General features: G+C 46.6%; 2 protein-coding genes across 3 annotated transcripts; one reads left to right on the top strand and one right to left on the bottom strand.

Annotated features, from left to right (window-relative positions):
* The first annotated feature begins 1188 nt into the window (after positions 1-1188).
* LOC1277755 (ras-related protein Rap-1b) lies at positions 1189-14152 on the top strand. 2 transcript variants are annotated; one of them, XM_061655943.1, is made up of 5 exons: positions 1189-3468; positions 9843-9979; positions 10080-10238; positions 11837-12179; positions 13309-14152. In XM_061655943.1, exons 1-5 carry the CDS (start codon positions 3363-3365, stop codon positions 13545-13547), a joined length of 984 nt encoding a protein of 327 aa, XP_061511927.1. In that variant the 5' UTR covers positions 1189-3362; the 3' UTR covers positions 13548-14152. The 2 variants fall into 2 exon arrangements, with proteins under 2 accessions (XP_061511927.1, XP_061511926.1); XM_061655942.1 differs by having other exon boundaries at positions 1545-3468; positions 10077-10238.
* On the bottom strand, positions 13699-17135 carry LOC1277756 (armadillo repeat-containing protein gudu). The gene is made up of 5 exons (XM_317249.3): positions 15964-17135; positions 15527-15875; positions 14931-15437; positions 14443-14838; positions 13699-14377 (listed from the first exon to the last, which is right to left on the bottom strand). Exons 1-5 carry the CDS (start codon positions 16710-16712, stop codon positions 14243-14245), a joined length of 2136 nt encoding a protein of 711 aa, XP_317249.3. The 5' UTR covers positions 16713-17135; the 3' UTR covers positions 13699-14242.
* Between the last annotated feature and the right edge of the window lie 404 nt (positions 17136-17539).

The raw sequence follows: 17539 nt of genomic DNA, 5'->3' as shown, positions 1-17539 counted from the left end.
GAAATATGCTTTGACGGTGGAAAACATCCCAACCCGATCTCATAAATAGCTTTTTGCTGGATGATATGGTGGGAAGGAAACCATATTACTACTGCCCGGGACCCATTAATATCATTCCTGTGAACCAGTTTATTGTCATCCGCAACCGTACGCATTGTGTCATGCGGTTCCGATAAGGGAATTGATGATACATAAAACATCGTAGGAAGGGATGATAGGAAAGGGGAAATCTGTTTCTCTCCTATAGTCTCTATATAGAATATAGAAATCTTCTCTCCTTGCACCCTTAAATGGTCGTGGGAAAGCAGACCATTCATGGCGAAAACATTGGGACAGGTACGCAGAACGTCGCACACAATCGATTGATTGCATGACTTTCCAACTTCAACTTCAACTTTCATTATTGTTATTATTATTATTATTGTAATTATTGTTGTAGTTATCATTGTTACTATAATTATTATTATTATTATTATTATTATTATTATTATTATTATTATTATTATTATTATTATTATTATTGTTATTATTATTATTATTATTATTATTATTATTATTATTATTATTCTTATAATAATAATAATAATAATAATAATAATTATTATTATTATTATTATTATTATTATTATTATTATTATTATTTTTATTATTATTATCATTATTATTATTATTATTATTATTATTATAAATAATAATGAAATAAAAATAAAAATAATAATAATAATTATAATAATAATAATAATAATAATAATAATAATTATTATTATTATTATTATTATTATTATTATTATTATTATTATGATTATTATTATTATTATTATTATTATTATTATTATTATTATTATTATTATTATTATTATTATTATTTTTATTTTTATTTTTATTTTTATTATTATTATTATTATTATTATTATTATTATTATTATAAAAATAATAATAATAATAATAATAATAATAATAATAATTATTATTATTATTATTATTATTATTATTATTATTTTTATTTTTATTTTTATTTTTATTGTTATTATTATTATTATTATTATTATTTCATTATTATTTATTATTATTATTATTATTTTATTATTATTAATTCAACGGGTACAGTGGCCTAATGGAAGATTTGCAAACAAAGTTAACAATAAGCGTTATTTTAACAATATTTACAAGTTTTAATAAGGACGTTTCAGTACAGCAGCAAAACAAAAGATGGTGCGAAAATTTTGATGCAGGAAAACAGTGGCGGTAGTTATTGTTAATCTGAACTACTTAAGACTCTTCAATGGACCTATAGCAATAAAATCTCTGGTATGAAGAAGTGTCCCTTATAAAGACATCAGGCGACTTAAACCATCCATAGGTATGTTGATCAATATCAAAAATTCAAGAAAAGGTGTTAAAATCATTAAATAATTGGGTTATTGCGTAATTTTAAAGATTATTTCTACGTAATACACTGGCTTGAAACAGTATAACCCCATAGTGCACCGGAGAAAGAGCGAATGCTCTGATACTCTCTTGGCCTCTCTCACGTATACTACACCACACATTCTCTCCGATATCTTGCACTACGGAACCACCCGAGGTCAGCATTATAAATAATACTGGCACCGGTTGCAACCGCCAGCAGATCGCCAACGCGACTCAAACGCAACGCAGCATCTCAGCAGCCACCTCCCTGTACACATCTCATCTCTGTCTGTCTTTCCGTTTTGCTAGCCTTTTTTTTGGCGCAATTACGCACCACGTGTTGTTGTTTCGTGGGACGGCCCCACGCCGGAAAACTCCAACATTTCCGGGCGGCAGGGCGTGCGGTTGTGTTTTTATTAATCTAGCTCGTTCAGTTTCGACTGTTTTAGTTGTAAAACTGCACATACAGTTTAGTGAAACACGTTGGTTGTGCTGTCCGGTTCGGGGTTTCCGTGTCACAAAAAATTGCGTTTTTCTGTGAAACGCATGTAGAAAATTCGTGTGAAAACTCGAACGTTGCCAATAGCGCAGAGTGACGTTAATTAACCTTTAACAAGTGTCAAGTGTTGTGCCTCGTGTCGTGTTCTATCCTCTATTTCTGTGTCCGTGTGTGTGTCTTGTAGTGTTTCGTCGTCGTCGTCGTCGTCGTACCTCATCATCGGGTGTCTTCCGGTCTTCCACATCCCAAAACTTACAACCGGCAAAACAACCGGTTGTGCAGAAAAAAGGGGTTAGCTGTGGAGGCTGGCACACCGCTGTATGACTCTGTCTCATCAAGGGCTGTGGATCTCTATCGGCGGCTGCCCTTCATCGTACTTCCGATGTTGGCTGTCGTCGGTCGTTGTAGAAAGGTTGCTGTGTCGAAGATCTGTGTGTGTGAGTAAAGTGTATGCAAAGTGCGTCGGACGCATAGTGTCTAAAGGGGATAACCGAACTGCACCAACCGTCTACCTCCTTCCGTGTGTGTAAGGGGCGCATACAGAGGCAAACACCAGCAACAATAAACGGACGGCGAAAGTAAATACAATCGTGCAGGAGGAAATGGTACCGTGTTTGTAGTTCTATCGACAATACCGCCCACCAACCCCACACCTCGTGAGATGAAAATAAATCGAATTGGAACGTATCGGCGTGGGCCAGATGTGTCCCGAGCACGGTGTTGAGCGTTTGCGCTGGAACAAAGGTAACAGGAGATATTGTGTGGATTGAACAGAACAGCAAAGAAAAACAACCAGCAGTACATAGCCGTACTGGAATTGTCTGCTTTTGGTGCGGGGCTCGCGTAAGCAGGCATAGCAAAGGCAAGAGATACAGGAAATGAAATGAAACTCTCCTCCTACTCGCCTAGCAAACACAATCGCGCGCTGGTGGCAGGGCGAGAAGCACGAAGTTTACACGCCTGATTGGGATGAAAATTGTTTAGTGATAATTGAAATTTACCTCCACACACACTTGTATGTAAAAATAGAATCAGCCAATACGGGGACAACCACTGCAACTCAATAGGTTCCTGTATTTACACAACCACCCTAACATTACAAACTCGAATGAAACGTGATCTCAGGAAAAATCGTTAATCACCCATCCGGCCGTGCGTGTGTGGTGCGCATAACTTTGGAGTGAAAATTGATTCCATCCGCCGGGCGGACAGGGCGGAGACAGTGGAAAGAAGACAACAAAAACTCGCCCTCGCCGTAATTAATGTTTCGAACTTTCGCTCTTATCTGTGCTGCCGAAGAAAGATCGTTCCATTTCGCCACAGCAACGGTCCCGGTTCATGATGTGCGATTTTCGGGGGACATTCGGTTGACATCATATCCCGGAGCTGCTATCCAAAGCGCGGCAATTAAGCAAACTGTGCAGTAATCGTAATAGTAAGGGCCAATATCAGCATGAATACTACCTCACCGAAATCGTCGCTGGCCAAGCTGGGGCTGCATCCGAAGGCGAAACCGTTCCGGGTGATGGTGCTGGGCCAGAGCGGCGTCGGGAAGACAGGTTAGTGGCGCGGGAGCTCGGTAGTTAATTTATGGAGCAGCTTTATATCCACTTCGGGCGGGACTGGGGAAGCCACTTGATTTACGTCTCCGCGCGGAAGGAGGGAGTCGATCGATTAGAGCGTTGTTATGACGATGCCCTCTTGGGGTGGCTTGCCCGATTGATCTGAATCGCTTTTTTTGCACAATTAAAGATAATTTATAGATAGTGTGTATTATGCCGCGAACGAAGGCACTTGTTAGGAAGGTAGTTTAGTGGTTTGCAAAAGTGGGGGAAGAAAATAGGGGGTTTGGATTAGTATATTGCTCTAAAAATAATCGATCATGTAAGTAAAGAGGATCTAGGTCGTAAGAGCAACAATCTTGCAATTCTTTACGTGGACGGTGAATTATTGTGATTTTTATCTTTAGATGGTTTTTTGGTGAATTATTGAGATATTATTTTATTGATTTTTCGCATGTTTCTTCTTTTTCTTCTTCTTTATCTTCTTCTTCTTCTTTAGTATAACAACCCAAGTTGGTCAATTTTATGTAATAAAGGCTTTTATTTAAAGTTCTTCACATAAGTTTTATAATGGTTTAGTATTTGTTTAGGGATGTCGGTTCGAATGAGAATCGATTTTGTCCGGTATTGTAGGAGCCAGTGGTGCTATCGGATAAACCACCGGGCTGCTCCTTTGCACTGGGTTTAATAGGCATATTTTAATGTCCAAGCGGATAGACAATCAATTCCTATGGAACCAAGTCTATGCGCGCATAATATCATAAAAATACAAGTTAGTCTCTATTTAATACCCTAACTTATTAAAGACCGTTTTCCATCACCAGTTCCCGACGAGCTTTATTGGAAAATAATAAAATAATGCATAATAAAAGCACCACCACACCCGTTAATCGTCAACTGTCGCGACGCATATAGCCCGCTTTCCATATGGGAGTTTGCGTCCTCCACTCCATTACGGTTTCCCAATAAAAAAGCTCCCATTAATATTTCCTCTGACATGCCATATAAATTAAAGTGCAGTCCCCTCGCTCGCAGCTAGGAAGTATGTTGGTGATCACATTTTTCCTCCAACTGACTTTTAACACTCCCGCTTCGCTCACATTTGAATGTCTCCCTTGGGATGACGGCCGGGATGGACGCGTATACGCTTGGGCAGATGTGAAAGTGAATCCCACGCGCGAATGGTCCGTTAGACCGAAAGTGTAACCAAAACCCCCGCGAACGGATGGGTATGTAGTGGTATCACTCTTATATAAAATAATGAAAAATGCCTTTTTAAAAAACCTGCCTAAAACCCTCACTGGGAAGGCTCCGGAAGGGCTTAAGTGAAGCTTAGACTCGTTGACATAAAATACTCTCAACAGTGGCGGATTTAGGGTGTTGGGGGCCCTAAGCGTTAAAAGCAGTGGAGGCCCCACGGTTGGAGTCGAGCGGGGGGGGGGGGGGTGCAAATTGCTGGATTAAGTTTTTGAATAAAACACTTTAATGGTTTGCTGACGGGGGGGGGGGGGGGGGGGGTGCTCAGAATCCCTGTACTGGATCCCTATAGTTTATGAGTCCCTTCATCCATGGGGCCCCTATCTAGCCCAGAAGATCTCGCTGAGACTACTGTACTGTACTGTACGCACTCTTCTATATGCTGGAATTACCATACACGGGCCCCCTACATTGGCGGGGCCCCCCGCGGCCGCTCAGTCCGCGCACCGTTAAATCCGCCACTGACTCTCAACTGTCCAAGTGGAGCCGGACGCATCGGATTACTGTGGCAAAGAAGAGCGATGTCTCGAGTTTGAAATGGGCCGCAAGATTGATGATGGTATTGTAAAGTATAATCCGAACCCACTGCGATGAACCGACTAGACCTAGTCAACCCGGCTTTCCGGAAATTAGGTCATCGTTAAGACGCTCGCGTGAGCCGGAGAGATGGCATGAGAAGGATACCGCACCAGCACAAAATATCAGTCTTTTGTTCAATTATCAATGCGTGCGGATCGAGTTCGACCGGGCATGAAAGTGCTGGTGCCCGCATCTAGTCAAAAAAGCCCCAAGAAATCGCCCTCTTCCCAGCACCCTAAAGTTCAATCTCCTCGGAGTCGTGGTGACACTTTAAGAAACCGATCTTTGTCGGGGCCTTCGTCATCGTCGATGGATGTGTTTTTTTTTCGACAGTATCCTTTGCTCCAGACACTCACGTCAGTGGCGGGCGTTAAAGAGCAAACACCGCGCCATGTGGCACCAACCTTCGGCGGCCGTTGGTTGTGTTTTGGATGGGAAAACTCTTTCCAGAAATCCTTCCAGCACAATGCAGCAGGATGAAAGAACCTCCAATTATGGAGTGGGGTAGCAGCAAACGGTTTGGGGTCAAATCAAGTGAACCAAGGTTGCCTCCAGGGCAAAGGGTTGGTGGCGGCTCTATTTACACCAACCCCGAGCATCGGCAGCAGCAGCAGGTCGGGGCGCCGTGTTTGCCTTTTTGCGAGAGCGCGGCTCCAAGGTTTTGGAAATATTGCGCATTTGTGCCGCGATGTCAAAGCACTGGTGACGAGGAGACCCGCGGATTGCCCTTTGATGGTTGCGGAGGACGTCGGGGGCAGAAGGGTGCGAAAATGAAATATCTGCTCTGTCAACAGAAAACCGGGTGCATTTGGTTGTGTTTTCTTGGAATTTGGAACAGGACATGTACCGCTTGTACTACAGCATGCCAGAAACATCAATTGAAATTCAGATTTCGCTCACAGTGCTTGATTCTAACGTTTAGTTCTTTTTGGCAGGAAATTGTCTCTAATTTTACAATAAAATTGATTTCCAAAGTGTTTATTTGATGTTTAAGCAAGGCCTGTTACACACAGCACTGCTTCAATTATGAGTGCCACGTGTATCGTGTAGTAAAAGCGTAGCCAGTAACAGCGCTCTTTTACTCCAATTATTTTATAAATAAACACAATTTTGCTCTGTTTAGAAGTAACGAGCTGATGCAAAGCAGATGCAGCATTTTGCAGTAAGTGTGCCAGTATGCAGCCTACACGCGATAGAAATTACGCCGGTGGACTTCCGACAGGTCTCGGTCGTACTCCCCTAGTAAGGGCCTGTCCTGCATTTTTGGCGCAACTTAGTTGTAGCTTTGTGGATGTCAACTGCCTCCTATGAAATGCCTCCACTATACACGCTGCTTGCGTCAACCTTGATATCCGAGCGGATCAATTTCTGGCTTGTGGCTGGCATCACCGGCTAGTAAACGTGCATCCCCTGGTGGTGCAGTGCATCCGTAGTAGAAAAAAAGGTGTCAACGCGATGTATGATGCATCTGACGTGCTCTCGAAAAAGATGGAGCCACGTGGCCAAGCAGAAGCAACTCGCATCAGCAATCTCGATGACACTGATTGAGAAATTAGAGTCAACCCTGGGCACTAATCACTCACGGAGCGTCTCATCTTCGCTTGTGCTTGCTGGCTTGCTATGAGGGCCGCTGCTGAGGGGCTTCTTCCTCATCGATACAGTTCGATCCGGTTTTCGTTTCATCGTGTGCAGGGTTTGAAATTTCATCCATCAATGTCATCGGGCCGGTGGATGTGATAGGCTTGCTAGCGAAGACCTTGCCCTGTCCCTTTCTCTGTTTTCAATCACATTTGTACGGCTCGCAGAGACAAGGCTCGTTGACAAGTGTCGTTCAAATTGTTTTTCAAGCGTTTAGTGCTCGTTTGCTCGATCGGTTTTTATGGTTTAAAAGTTGGACAATTTGTGTGCTTTCGAAAATCCTGATCGAAAGCTCGTCTATTTGGTTAGTATCGCTACGTTGCTGTTCGTTCATTCGCCAGACACGGAAAGGCCCGGTCGTAACAAACAGCACACTTTTTGTGGTTTTTGAGGCTGCCACTTGCGTTCAATCGAACGGGAGAAAGGAAGACATTCGAGAAGCTAGAACAGTAGCTAGGACTACATGGCTTCCCGCACACATACACACACCACTAACGGGTGGCATGAGTTCTACCGCCGTGATTATGATAAATGAATGAAACCGCCCTGTCATCGTCATCGGGAAGCGCTGCCTGGAAGTGTTGACGTGCTAGCAGCAACACCTTCAGCGCAACCCCCGGGAAACTAGGAAAAGGATGATTTATCAATCAAAAGGTGTCTTTTTTCGGGAAGAGAAATGATGCTTGGGTGAATATAAATATTTGTGTTACAGGACAACAAAAGAGGGGTCCAAAAATAAAAGGGCGTCTGATGTGTTGGCGTCTGTCTTTCCCTTGACGTTATCTCGACACTATCACCGCTCAATTTGGGCATGAAATTGTGACCAAAAAAAAGGGGAAATTGAAAGCATGATTTATAGAATTTTGCTCCGAAGCTATTGTAAAGCTTTTTTGTTGATCGCAACAACCCAGACAAGATATTGGAAGGTAGAATAAACCCATAGTTTAACGTTGAAAACTCTTCCAAAAGCAATTAAAACACTTGAAGCAGCTAATTACAAATCATTCCATTTCACTCTTGGACACTTCTCATCCCTGTCGAGAACTTGCAAAACCGTTCAAACGCATACGTCAGCACCAAGAACTCCCAAGACACGGAAGCGATCTGTGTCCCCAAAAGCCACACCATACTGCTGCTCTTTAATTTCTGTGACGTTTCCTCCGTTGGCATAGCGGTAACTTGCTTTGCCAGCCCCAGTGCTCAGTGCTGGTGGACGCGCCTTGTGACGCCATTTCCCAATCGTCATCTGCCCGTCTAATTGGTTTCGCTCGATCGAGTGGTGGAGGACCATTTTTTCCCATCTCCATTGAATTATTAGACAACTTTGCACCGGGACCGAGACACAACTTTCAAAGCACCAAACGATCCAGAGCGATTACGTTCTACGTGAGCTACTTCGTTCATTTGCTGCCGTAGCGAAATGAATGAAACGTGTGCCCTGTGCGTACGTGTCGGCATCGATATATCTCTGTGCGCCAAGAAAGTTTGGCGCAAAAGTTCTGCTTCCTTCCCAGCAAAAGAAAAAAAAACGGGGTAATGTCTAGGGGAGGTTGTGTACATATTAATTTCCTGTCGATATGTTCCACTCATTGAGGAGGAGATTTTTGTTATTCGCTCGATTTCAATCACCGTCTCACCGTCACCGTTGACAACCCAGACACGACAGCCAGGAGGCTTATCGCGCAAGAAGGTGCGCCATTCATTGAGCGCGATCGACACGTGCTGCATGAATTATGTGATACCTCTTTTCGCGTTAATTGTAAACAAGCGACGAACACATTACATCAGGGGAAAAAACACAAACCAGAGAGAAAGAGGCAGGAGAGTTGGCGAGAGAAATCGATTGCAGAAAATAAATTGAACTCCAGCCCTGGTGGAGGAGCCTTCCGGAAGCCATGGGCAGATTGATTTGATGTTCCCCAACTCCTTGCTACTGCTGCCCCATGTCCCAGCGGGAAGGGAATAAGAGCGTAAGCCATGCCCACGATGCCATTGTTATGCTAGCGTCCAGTGCGATGTTTTTTGCCGCTCCTCGCAGTTGTGTGATGCGATGTTTTTATTTTGCGCTTTATTATCAATCCCTAAGGATTTGTATTTGTGCCATGAATTGCTTGCGTAGCAATGGTAGCTACACTGGTGTCGGTCGTCGGTATTTATCGTTGGCAAGTCGATCGATTTGTGTAGCAAAAACGAAAGCAGAAAAACGGAAATTCTAAAGCCACCACCTGTTGATTTGTAGCGCATTGATTTGCTGTAGCGATTTGCCTTGCCGGGGCTGTTGTGTCGATGTGACGGACTCCCCCCCATTTAAAGCGCAAAAAGTTTGCTTTCCAGTGCGGAAAATTTGCTCATTAGCTGCTGGCTGACGGTGGTGGACGGTGTCGCATTTCGCTTTCCAAGAAACGGAAGCAATTCCTGCAGGCGAAGGAAAAGCAAAATCAAGGACTTTTGGAAAGTTCATTGTTTTCTATTGCTAGATTCGCTGGGAGGCAGGAAGCTGGGCGACATGCGACCCTAGTTTGTGTGCTACACCTGGTTCTGGGAAAGCGGCGTGAAGATATTGTTGAATTAAATATTTAGCTCCAGACAAAGCCTGAACGTATCGTGCAGTTGGAATTAATTCCATCTGTGTGGGTTCGCTGCTCGGTTGCAGTCTTTTTGATAGCTCTCTTTGACTCGAGGAGGCACAAAAAAGCTCTCACCGTCTGTGCCAATCGTTCATTTTCGCTTCATAAAAACACAAAGAATGTGAAGGGAGAATAATTTTCCAAACCTTTTCGCTTCCCAAAAAAAAGGGGTTCCAAACAATTGAAATTCCTTTTAGCATTTTTCTTGCTCCATAAATTCTGGGTTTTTCTGTAATTTTCTAACCCGTTTTTTGCTCTTTTCTCCCACAGCAATGGTGGTACGGTTCATAACGAAACGCTTCATCGGCGAGTACGACCCAAACCTGGAGAAGGTGTACACGTTCAACACGCTGATCGACAATGAGTTCGTGCTGTTCGAAATACTGGACGCAGCCGGCCAGCCAAACGTAATAACCTTCTTTTCCGGAAAAGCCTTTTTTTGTTGTTGTTGCTCGGGGGCTGCGCTTAACCGACTTTCGTTTTACTCTCTCTCCCCACTCCAAGCAGGAGGCAGACTGTCTAACGCTCGAGGCCAACATACGGTGGGCGGAGGCGTTCATCCTGATGTACTCGGTCGCGGACAAGTGCAGCTTCGATGAGTGCAATCGGCTAAAGTTCCTGATCAACTACAACAAGCGAAGGCGTCGGCTCGGCTCGTACAACAAGGTAACGAGGGGTGGAAGTCGAAGGGCTGCCGTTTGATGTTTGCTGGGAAGGCAATTTTCAGGTTCCATTTTATCGTACTTTTAGCTACGATTTGTACGTTTTTTTTGGGTGTGTGTGTGTGTGTGCTATTTTCAAAGTTCAAAATAGCTACCAGTAATAGCGAGTGAGGGTTGCCCCAAAGGTTCACGATTGAGTTTGCATTTTTCGCCAGAAATTCCATCCATTCCTTGTTCTTGAGTTTCGACTATGCCCATCGGCTTTCTTCTTTTTTTAATTTTTTGTTGCGGAGTTCAATTCGGCGACCATTGCAGACTTTGCCTTTCGTGTCCTGTTCCATTTGTTGACCGTGAAATGTTTGCTTTATTTGATTTTGATTGGCAATTTTACTTTCAGTCGAAAAGTTGATGAAATACCTATCGCGACGCGAGGAGAAACGTGTAAAAAAAAACACCGGAACCCCACTGAGAGGCCACTCGAAATCAAAGGTTAAAACATCGGTGAAAATAGCCGCCTTCTGGTAGTAGTACTTGGAAGGTTGGCAGTAACAGTAACCTAAAGTAAAAATACTTTCCAATACATTTGTCGGGTTGGCCCTCCGGCTGGCTTATGGTGCTGATCGAATTCTCTTTCTCATAGCGATACACAGTTGAGGCGGTTACAGTCGTACAAATACGGCACATGGATAGACAGACAGAACAAGGTTCCGTTGTTGTTGTTGGAAGAATGTTCACATACCATCCCATCCCATCCACGGACGATCGATGGAGCATTCCAGCAGTCAATTAAATACAAATGTGTGGTGGGTGTTGTGTTGTCTTTCTCCCCGGATTCTCCCGAACGATAAGGGATTGGCGTCCAGGACACTGACACCGTATTGGTTTAACATCGAGAATGCATCGTAATTTTGTGTGGTTGTAGGGATTCTGGATTGCACTGGTGTGTTGTCGCTTGTCCAAAGGGACAGGGGAAAAAGGCGAATGACAGGAACGTTATTTGATTTACTGATTCGCAACCAATGTTTGTACCGGTGGTGTTGTGGGGAGTTGTTTTCAATTGTTTAGAAAGTTGCACAAAGGCAACATTGCTGGAATGTGTTCGATGCGCACACAAATATGTTTGGGATTAGTATCAAGCTTGTGATCAACTTGTAGATTGATATCCCGGTTAGGCACAAAGTAAAAGTTATCCAATGTCTGGAGAAGCACACAGAAGCTTTGAAGCTTTCAAACTAAAAGGTAATCAAATGTACTTCACGACGTCTGAGATAACATCTGGATAGGTTATGTGGTAACTAAATTGTATAGCCCTCGTCTCAAGGTATCCTCGCCATTAAGATCTTGGTTTTGAATCAAATTAATTGAGAACGATTGTTTGACATGTTCTGATATTCCTCTCAATTACTTGATTCTTTGTCTCATAAGTTCTTACTAGAGGCTTCTATAGACTGTTGAAAAAAACAAGATCTCGTCTAGGATATCGTTTCACCCTTACAATATCCAAAATAATGATTTATTTATCCCAAACTGTCTACATCATCTCCTTTCACACTCTAATAAATCTAATTCATTCGCCGTTTTTCCCCCTCTTCCCACTTCCAGGACCCCCTGCTAGACGTGCCGGTCATACTAGTCGGCAACAAGATCGACCAGACGGGCGACCGGATGGTCAGCACGGAAGACGGCCAACGCCGGGCGAAAGAGATCGCGTGCGCCTGCTTCCACGAGGTGTCGGTGCGCGAAAGCATCGAGCAGGTGAACGGTGTGTTCCGGGACGCGTGCCGCTTCTGGCGCGTGCTCTCCCGCTACCCCAAGCTAAAGCGCTCCACCAGCGACGTGCACGATCTGCACTCCGAGGTCGAGCTCATCCTCAGCCCGGACAGCGTGCATCCGTTCTGTAACTGTGATCTCAGCCACGAGAAGCGCCAATCCATCGTCATCCTCGGTAGGTGTAGGTTGGCATGTTGTAAAGGTCATGAGTAAGTTTGATAAAGACGCAAAGACGCACACTTACACGCACCCCGCACTCTGAACTTTCGGCAGCGGTTTTTGACGTTTAATGAGCCGATTGCCTGCGGTTGCAATGCGTGGCGTGTGCTGTGCGAGCGTTTTGATGTTGTGACCCACTTTTCGCGGGCCCCGGCCTGGAGGGTGGATTAGAAATTATACCTTACCGCCTTTGTGGTGCGTGGAGGTTCGTGATAAAAGGGAGGAAAGCTTCTTAGACGAAGGTTTTGATGGAAGAAGCTTTGTTGATACTAATTTGTGGGTGGGCTGAAGTGTGCCGGAAGGTATTGTTGTGAACCACACAGACATGCAGAGACGCTTTTAAATAGCTCCGTTTTGGGTGCCTTTGGATGCCACAAAAGGATATTGAAATGCTGCTTAATACATTACAAACAACCCAGCAAAAGAATGCGGAACAGCTTGTCTTGTCTCGAAATTAGCGCTTGAAGGTTCTTGGAAACGGTTTAAGTCGTTGGGTGAGAACGCTTCAACGGCACCAAACCCAAGGAGCATGTATCTTTTTCGTTTTGGGCTGTCACAGACATCACAACGACCCTCAACTCTGTGCTGAACGTAAGCTTTTCGTCGACGGTGACGGCATTTCCTCGGAATGGCGCAAAAGGGCAATGAAATGTGGGCCGTTTAGTGGGAAACATTAGCACGACAGCAGCAGCATGCCCCTGCGATATGTATGACGTCGGCCCAACTGTTGGAGTCAAGAAATAACCCAACAATTCCATGTGTGTTTGTGCCGAGAGATTGTGCCGACGCTTCGGCGTAACTACGGAACCGTTTGACTAGAAAGGCCCAATGTCACCTTTTTTATCTCTTGCACGTAAGCCGATTTATTATATATGCTCCAGAGGAAAATCAATTTCGGAGTGTTTGTGTGTGTGTGTTTTTGTCTGTCCCCAATATGACACCGAAAGTGATTCACAGTTTCGTGGGAGCTCTTTGAGTGTGATGACGCGATACTCCCAATGTCGTAAAGCGTTTCGTTTTCCTCTTGACTTTTGTAACGTCTCCGACCCAAACACCCCATTCTAACGCCACTCTTCCTCTTGCAGGCCGCCATCCCTGGACGGAGGAGGAACCGGACGAGACGGACGAGTCCGAGTCGAGCTGCTGCTCGTCGCAAAAGTCCGACATCGATGAACCATTCCGGGGGCGAGCGTCTACCGATGGGACGCTACTGTCTCGGCCGCGGCGCTGGCGCTTCGCCCCGCCCGGCTCGCTGATGCCGCACGTTGGGCGGGTGGAGCGTCGCATGAGCATCTCGATGCGGGGCAGTAATGCCAGCTATTAAAGGGGGAGGAAAATGACGAACCGCCCTTCCGGAATCATCGAAACACGTGTTGTGCGGCCGACCAGCCTAACCATAAACAGTTGCAACCGAACTATGCTTTACTGATTGTTGAGACAGTTGAACGAAAGAGAGGAAGAACGAGACAGACCACTTAGAAACACACACACACTAACGCGTGCGCGTTCGTGCGGTGGACAATATTGTGATTCCGCGTTTATTTTTGTATTACATCGTTATTAGACAACCGTTTTTTACACAAACACACAAACACACCACGCCGAACTGAATTTGCCTTCGCGCAGCCGTCACCAAAGACAGGTATTTTAAGTATATTAGCGCAAGGGGGACGTGTTCGTGGGAGGGGAAAATCTAGAGAACAAAAAAGCTAGTCGTAAAGGTAGCGTGACGGGGAGGGAAACTTATTTTATAAACGCCAAAAAACCAGTCAACTCGAAACGCACAAAACGCGCAACGAAGCCTGTGTATCGAATGTGTTAATAAAAAGTATCGGTTATTGCCGGCCTGTATCGGATGCTGCCGGATGCGAGGTGACAGAGCACTGCAGTTTTCGATTTGCATTAAAGATTAACAAAAGTGCCCAAAAACAAGCGTGATTTTTGCTTGGCAAATGTGCGTCTCGTTGAGAAATTTTGTAACTAATCTAGCTGAATCGCGTTGTCCGCATTGCGCTACTCCTACTCGCCACACAGCTCAAGCTCCTCGGCACGCAGGGCCAGTTTGCGTATGTTTTGTAGACAGCCGGCGGACGCTTCCTGTAGCTCCCGATCCTTGGAGCCGACCGTCTCCAGCAGGAACGGAACAACGCCACTCTAGAAGCCAGCGAATAGATAGTTAGTCGTTCAACCTTGACTCGAACTTGCCCGCTCAAACTCACCTGGTGCATTGTGATGCAGTTCTGTGGATCCTCGGACAGCTTCTGCAGCGCCATGGCCGTCGTCCGATGCACGCGCGGATTATTGCTAACCATGTAGCCAACAATCGGCGTCACCGTCTTCAACCGTCCCAGCTCCTGCGTGTTGGTCGAGTACGGGGCGCAGCTAGCGATGGCCGCCGCAAGATGCTCGCGCAGCAAATCGTCCGTCGTGTACACCAGATCGGCCAACATCCTGATCACCTTATGATCGGACAGGACGGAAAGATTCTCCCGATCGCGGGCAATCGTCGCAATCGCTGCGCAGACCGCCGACAGGACGAAGTTATCGCGCGACTTCAGCAACCCAACGACCAGCTCCAGCGCACCGACGAAGCTCCGCACCAGTTCGCCCGAGTCCTGCAAGCAACATCAACACAACCAACCAATCAAACAGGACGAATATTCCGAGCCAGCACCGGACACCTCTGTTGACCTGTCCGTTAGCTCACCTTCGCATTCTCAATGCAAGGACAGAGGGCCCAGGCCGCGTACGCCTGCACCTTTGGGTTGGAGTTTTTCAGCAGCGACCAGATCAACCGGATCGCGTCGAGCTCCTCCATCAGCGTCATGCTTTCGGGGTCCGAGGCACACTCCTTCAGCGTGCGTGCAATGTTCTCCAGCAGCGGCGCGTGCGTCATGTTGAGCAGGTTCACCAGCAGCGGGATGCCTCCACACTGGCGCAGGATCTCTCTGTTGTTCTGGTACTTGACGCACTCCGAAATCGCTCCCACCACGTTCGTCAGCACGTCCTCGTTCTCGTCGTTCAGCAGCTGCACCAGCACCTGTACCGCCTTCAGCTGGTCGAGCTTCTTGACGTTCGCCTCACTCGCCGCACACTTCCAGATGGCGCCCGTTGCCGCCGCTAGTAGCTGCTTGTTGTCCCGCACCGTCTTGTCGCGCGCGATTCCTACCAACGGTTCCAGTCCGCCCGATTCGCGCACCATATCGCTTGCCGTCTTTCAAACGATTGCGGGTTTGTATGAACGAATGCGATGTTCTGATTAGGACCCTCCCCCCAAATACCCCCCACCTTCAACCCACCTACCTTATCACTGGCGCACTTGAAGATGGCCGAGCTGCACTGCCGCTTCAGGTCGAGGTTGTCGGACGTCAGGTGGGAGACGATGTCGAAGATCATCCCTTCGGTCGTGATCGCCAGCTGGTAGTTGGCCTGCGAGGCGCACTGCTGTATGGTACCCATAGTCGGAACGACAACATCGATGTGCACGCTCTTCAGGAGGCGTCCCATCAGCGGCACGATGCCGCTCTTGCACATCAGCTCCTTGTTGTGGCGCGACTCCGACAGCGACCAGAGTGCGCGTGCTCCGGCCCGCGCCATGTCGAGCATTTCGCGCTCCTCCTCGGACAGTTGGTCGCGCTGTGAGCGAAGGCAGCTGTCGGATGAGGGGATGTGGGGAGGGAAGAGAAAAACAATAGGTTAGTTGAGCTTAGAGTGACTCGTCCGGTGTGTGTTACACGCACTTCATGTTCACGTCCAGCAGATCGACCAGCCGCGGAATGCCGTTGCACTTGCGGACGAGCTTCCGGGCCAGACGGACCTTCGCCACGTTAGCGATCGTCTCCGCCGCCATGATCTTCAGGTCGCGCCCCGGTTCCGACAGTATCTGCACCAGCAGCGGAATACCTCCCAGGTCAACAATGGCACGGCGAATGTCCAGGTTGGACGAGATCTCGGACAGGACGGACAACGCTCCCAGTCTGCACTTCATGTCATTGCTTTCGAGCAGATTGACGAGCACCTCCAGCCCGCCGCAGTCCTGGATGGCACGCTGGTTCATCTGCGTCGTCAGGTCGTGGTCCTTCAGACAGCAGAGCGCCACGATGGTGGCCGTCTGGTTGCCGGCCTTCATGTACTTCACCAGCTTCTGGATGTGCCAGTACTCGGACGGCACGTCGTTCGTCAGCTTCGGATCCTTCCACCGCTCCTCCTCGTCCGACGAGGACACCTGGTCCGACGAGTCGGACTCGTAGCTTTCCGGGCCCGGTGCCGTCGCCGTCGCCGTCGCCGCAGCCGTCCCCTTGTCCTTGCCTTCCGGCGGCTTCTCCTTCGCCCCGTTCTGGGGTGCCACTGCCGGTGGGCCCCCGTTCTGGGTGGCCCCGTGCGTACCATTCGTCGCGCCATTGCGGGCTTTCGCTTTGCCACCACGGATTGCTTTGCCGCCTACTCCACCGCGGCCGACACTTCGACGCCGTGCTGCTGTCACGTTCATTTTCCGTTCCGAAGCGCCGAGAAGATGACGCCTGCTTTCACTGGAAATAGATCACTCGCGCAGAGATGGGAGGGAATTGAATTAGAATACGTTCGCCTGGACACTTACACACACAGGTCAGGATGTGCTGGAATTTGTTCGCCGAATGCCGTAACAAACGCCCGCAACGTTTGCTTTTTAGGTTGAAGCGTGGAGCAAAATTTTATCGAACAAACCACGCGCCTGTGGCTCGTTGCTAGGCAGCGAGACTGTGTGGACTACGATGTTGGCGTTGTTCTGTGTAGGTGCCATCGTTGTTCGCAACTGTTGCTATTTGTTTTCGGTCACCGGTCACTGTTGGCAAGGGGGTGAACTAGTTTACAAACAGTGTGGTTTGATTTTTTTGAGTGCGAGCACGTGGTCGGGTTGCCCGGGAGTGAGGTGAGTAATGCGCAGGACACGCGACCATGCTTTGGCAATGGGCAAATGAGCGTGCTGGTGTTTACATGCAACAGGTCATTTGGCGGAACCATTTTCCGGGGAAGGTGCTTAAGTAGAGCACACAAATGAGGTTGTAAGAAATTGAGTCAAATCCTTGGTCCTTTTTAAAACTATCAATCTCCAATGAGTCCTTGTACATGTAGTACGATTGAAATTGGAATTAAACATCCAAAGGATCATTGTACACAAGGCTTTATGGTGAATAAATGGACGATTTTTCAATGCAAATGCTTTTAATCGTTCTATTTAATTCAGTTTTTCTCAAATTATCGCCCAAATTGACCGAACTGGAAATGAACGTCAAAATGTTGCAATCTTCGTTTAATACATTACATTGAGATTCATTT

The sequence above is a fragment of the Anopheles gambiae genome, chromosome 3 (genome assembly GCF_943734735.2).
Source record: "Anopheles gambiae chromosome 3, idAnoGambNW_F1_1, whole genome shotgun sequence".
Lineage (NCBI taxonomy): Eukaryota > Metazoa > Arthropoda > Insecta > Diptera > Culicidae > Anopheles > Anopheles gambiae.
This window is presented reverse-complemented; position numbering and strand designations above follow the sequence as displayed.

Bases quoted from the DNA above. Each gene is read 5' to 3' on its own strand.
- LOC1277755 (XM_061655942.1), top strand. From the start codon at position 3,363: ATGAATACTACCTCACCGAAATCGTCGCTGGCCAAGCTGGGGCTGCAT. The intron at 3,469-9,842 runs GTTAGTGGCGCG...TTTCTCCCACAG, and splicing joins GAGCGGCGTCGGGAAGACAG to CAATGGTGGTACGGTTCATA. The intron at 10,239-11,836 runs GTAACGAGGGGT...TCCCACTTCCAG, and splicing joins GGCTCGGCTCGTACAACAAG to GACCCCCTGCTAGACGTGCC.
- LOC1277756 (XM_317249.3), bottom strand. From the start codon at position 16,712: ATGAACGTGACAGCAGCACGGCGTCGAAGTGTCGGCCGCGGTGGAGTA. The intron at 15,438-15,526 runs GTAGGTGGGTTG...ATCGTTTGAAAG, and splicing joins TCAAGTGCGCCAGTGATAAG to ACGGCAAGCGATATGGTGCG. The intron at 14,378-14,442 runs GTGAGTTTGAGC...GCTGGCTTCTAG, and splicing joins ACTGCATCACAATGCACCAG to AGTGGCGTTGTTCCGTTCCT.